This window comes from Rhinolophus hipposideros, assembly GCF_964194185.1.
Source record: "Rhinolophus hipposideros genome assembly, chromosome: 24".
NCBI lineage: Eukaryota > Metazoa > Chordata > Mammalia > Chiroptera > Rhinolophidae > Rhinolophus > Rhinolophus hipposideros.
The window spans coordinates 19,089,370-19,093,343 of NC_138070.1; the positions used below are offsets into that span (position 1 = coordinate 19,089,370).

General features: G+C 59.2%; 1 protein-coding gene across 1 annotated transcript; it reads right to left on the bottom strand.

Annotated features, from left to right (window-relative positions):
- Positions 1-2,907, bottom strand: OSM (oncostatin M; the record flags this gene model as incomplete). Its single annotated transcript, XM_081037791.1, is given in 4 exon segments — positions 1-30; positions 32-547; positions 1,167-1,300; positions 2,874-2,907. Coding segments are annotated over 4 exon segments (714 nt in total).
- Between the last annotated feature and the right edge of the window lie 1,067 nt (positions 2,908-3,974).

A 3,974-nucleotide genomic window follows, 5' to 3' on the forward strand; every position in this document is an offset into this window, starting at 1 on the left:
CTAAGGCTCCTGGGGCAGCTGCCCCCCCGGGCATGAGTCTCTTGGCCCTCATGGAGGGTTGTATCCTGCGAGCCCCCTTCCGCAGGGCCCGGTGGGGGCTGTGTCTCCGGCTCCGGCTGGGACTCTCCCTCCACTTGTGGAAGAGCTGCCCTACTGAGTGCATGAAGCGGTGGAAGCCACGCAAGAACTGGCAGCCCTGTAACTTGCATTGAAAGGTGTATGACGCAGGGGGGGGTGGCGGCGAGTCCTCTGTGCCTGCCTGAGTGGGTTCAGCTGTCTCTGAGGAGCCTGGAAGCAGCTGGGCCAGGCAGTAGATGTTGTTCCTGATCCCATAGATATACCTCTTCACTGTCCCAAAGTCCTGGACTTGAGGGAGGTCCTGCTGTAAAATGGTCAGTCTGTGTAGGACGTGGCCCAGCTTGGCGTTGAGGGTCCGCAGGAAGCCCCTCCTGCTGAGCCCATGCAGGGCCTTCTCTCTGGGAAAGACCCCGGGGTGCTCTCGGCAGTGCTCTCTCAGTCCAGACACGTCCAGGCCTTGGGTGCGCATCTGGGGTGGGGGGAGGGGTGGGAAGGGGAATCAAGCAGTGAGTGCTGGAGCCCCCACCACACACACAGCCACGTTTGCTCTGTGCAGCTTTAAAACGCTCGACCTCATCCACCCCTATTCAATCCTCCCATTGTACAGATCCAGAAACTGAGGCCCAGGAGGGGAAAGGATCCTCCCCTCATACACCGTCACTGCAGGCAGGGTCAGAGGGATGCAGGGGGACTGGTGGAGGTGACCGCACAGGCGGAGAGTGTAGTGTGGGGAGTGTCAGTGGGAAGGTGACCGTGAACTTCAGGAGAACAGGACTCACTTTTGTTCACTGCGGCATCTCTGGGGCCCAGAACACGGCACATGTTAGGTGCGCAATAAGCATGCTGGACAGAGGAATGAGGCAATGGGGTTTGGGTTCACCCTCCAGGCCCACTGAGCTTGGGAAGCTGTATTGTGTCAGGGTTGGGCCTGGGATACTCGATGTGGGCCTGGAATGACAGGGGGACTCAGTTTCCCCGCCCCGACCCCCATGTTGAGTGGCAGTTAGGCAGGTGTGGGTTGATCCTCTCTGGAGTTTTCTCCTGCCCTAACCCCCAAGTTCTCTGAGACCCAGGGGCCGGGTACTCACATAGGGGTCCAGCAGCCTGCTAGTGTCCTGCATGAAGTCCGCCTGACGCTGGAGCTGCCTGAGGAGCTCTTGCTCATCACCTGAGCAGCTGCCCGTGACCACTGGTTTCAGGAACAGGAGTCTGAGGACCAGACCTGGGGCAGAGAAAGGGGGTGTCACCTGACATGGGAAGGAAACCACAGTGGGAGGTTTTCAGAGGATAGGTCGCTCGAGAGGGCCTTGGAGGGGTGCCTCCCATCATCCCAGGCTTTGTGCTGAGGAGGGTGGGACTGGGCGCTGCGTATGCCAGGTGCACCTGCTGGGGCCACAGCCATCTGTCCAGGGAGTTACTGCCCAGCACCTGACACAATGGCTGTGATTTACCAGGTAGGCCTTTGAGGGGAGGTTGTGGGGCCTGGCTGGGGCTCCTGGGCCTGCCTATCCTGCCCACCTCATGAGCTGACATGGAATGGCCCAGGTCGGGCTGCTGTCTGGAAGAACTCTGGGCTAAAGGATAGCTACTGCCACAGAACCCTGGGCTTCCTGTGACAGTCCCTGGCGCTCCACGCATGTGGGCTTGAGAGAGCTTCAGGGTGGGCAGCCTGATGCCCTGAACTGTCTGAGAAACCACCCAAATGTTCTGTCTGGGAAGGAGGTGCAAGAGCATTCAGTCCATGCCCCCATTTTACTGACAGGAAAACCAAGGCACTGAAAAAGAGTTGCCCAGGTCATGCAAGGCCAGCCTGTCCCCCGAACTTGAGCCTCCCTCCTCTCGCCACTTCTGTCAGGCCCAGGGATGCTGTGAGCCTGTCAGAATGTTCCAGGGGCTGGGCACAGTTACCGCTCGCCTGCCTCCCCCCCTCCGCCCCCACCCCTCACCAGCAGCCACGTGGTCGGAAGGGGCCTGTGGTGCAATGGCCCGGAAGGCAGTGACACCATGTTCCCTTCCTAAGAACCGTTCAGGCCCTTGGGGAAGACGCTGCTGGGGAGGGCAGAGGGGCTGGGTGCCCAGGAACAGCAACAACAGGGCACCCCTCGCCACCTCCCCAGGTATCTGCTGCCCGTGTGAGTGTGGATGTGGGACCAGGGTGTCTGCTTGCTGTGTGTCCAGGTCTGTGTGAGGCTTAAGGAAGCAGTTGTGCCCCATCCACCATGGGGACTCCAAGCGGCATGTGGGGGTTCCCAAGTTGGTGAGATCGAGGGCTCTGAATGATGTCACGTGGCTTTGTGTGTGTGTCACCCTGTGGGTGTGGCTATGTGTGCTGTGTGATTGTGTGGTCTCTAGGGCCCCCAGGCCTGGCTAACTGTGTCTATTCACCCCAGACCTTGAGAATTGAGGCAAGAAGGAGGCCCCTCCAGACATTACACCATTTTTCTGCTTAGTTTCTGCAGCTTCCTCCTCTGAGCAGCACAACTCCCACCTCCATCCTGCTTCCCCAGCTTCTCCCCTAATCTGTCCCCTTCCCTTACTCCCTGGCTCCCAGAGTTGCCTCTACATCACCTACCCCTGGAAGCCCTCCAGGGATACCCCTCCTCTACCCAGTAAAGATGCTGTGTTCTCAGTGAGCCCCTCTCTTTGCCTGACCCCCTGGCTCTCTTTCCATCTCAGCATCCTTCTGCCCAGTGTCCAACCTTCCCAGCTCCCAGAGGACAGAAGGTACCCCTGTTCGCCACTGGCACCTGTCGGCATAGCATGTGGGTGCTAGTGGGGAGGAAGGAAATACTTACTGAGCAGTACCCTCCGAGGGAGCTGTGCCCGCATGCTGGGTGTCCAAGCTCCAGCCCTTGCCCACTGGGGATGACACCTCCAGGCTGGGTGCCCTGCGGGCTGACAGCCACTTTATTGCCTGCCGGAGCGATTGGCCAACACCTCGTGAAGTGGGTGGGGAGGGGGAGGGGGAAGGGCAGGCCTTCTGGGAACATGACCCCAAAAACCAAAGTTTCCACGGACGGCCAATGGGTGCTGGGTACGGTGGCATGCCTGCTCCTCCTCCTGTTTTCTTCGAATTCGTTCTTCGAGGTCACCCCCACGCCCAAGGATGATGCAAACGACAGCCTCAGCCTTCCTGCAGTGAACAGGGAGCAAGGGGGTCCATGCCATCTGCAGGGCGCTGTGCCCGGAATAGAGAGAAGAATCTGCCAGCCAGGCCCCTTGATGGCCCGCAGGTCACTCTCAGCCCAGGAGCCATCAACCTCCTAGGCCACTGTGGTTTGGGGCTGAGGGGAGTGAGACATCTTCCTTCTTGAGTGCCCTTCGCGCCCTCCTGCTGGGGCTGTTGGGACATCTGTGAGCGGAAACCACCGGGCTCTGGGCACAGAGCCAGACCCAGGCTGGCAGCCCCGAGATTGTGGTTCTGGCCTCAGGACCTGCATCCCCCAGTGGGGCTCCAAGCTGTCTCTTTCCCCCACCATGCACCTTCCACACAACCAGCCTTCCCCATCCTAGGCCCATTGCCACAGCCAGTCCCTTTCTCTACAGACAGGGTTCTCGGAGCAAGAAAAACAGATCAAGGTTCAAGCCCACTGCCAAGCTGTGTGACCTGAGGCAAATTGCTTAATTGCTCTGGGTCTCAGAGGCCCTACCTGTAAAGTGAAAATGAGAAAAGCATTCCCTAGCCCACTTCACAGGGCTGCTGCCAGTCATGGACATAAAAGGCAAGTTCTTTGAAGGAGAAAGGAAAGATACGAAAGTCTGATTCCAAGTACTAGCTGTCGGGGGTGTGAGATGGGGAGTGGAGGAGATGGGGAAGCTGTGAGCTCAGAGGGGAAGCCGGGGAGGGGAGTCACCGTGGTGACGGTTGGGGACCAGGTTTCACTTTCAAAGATAGT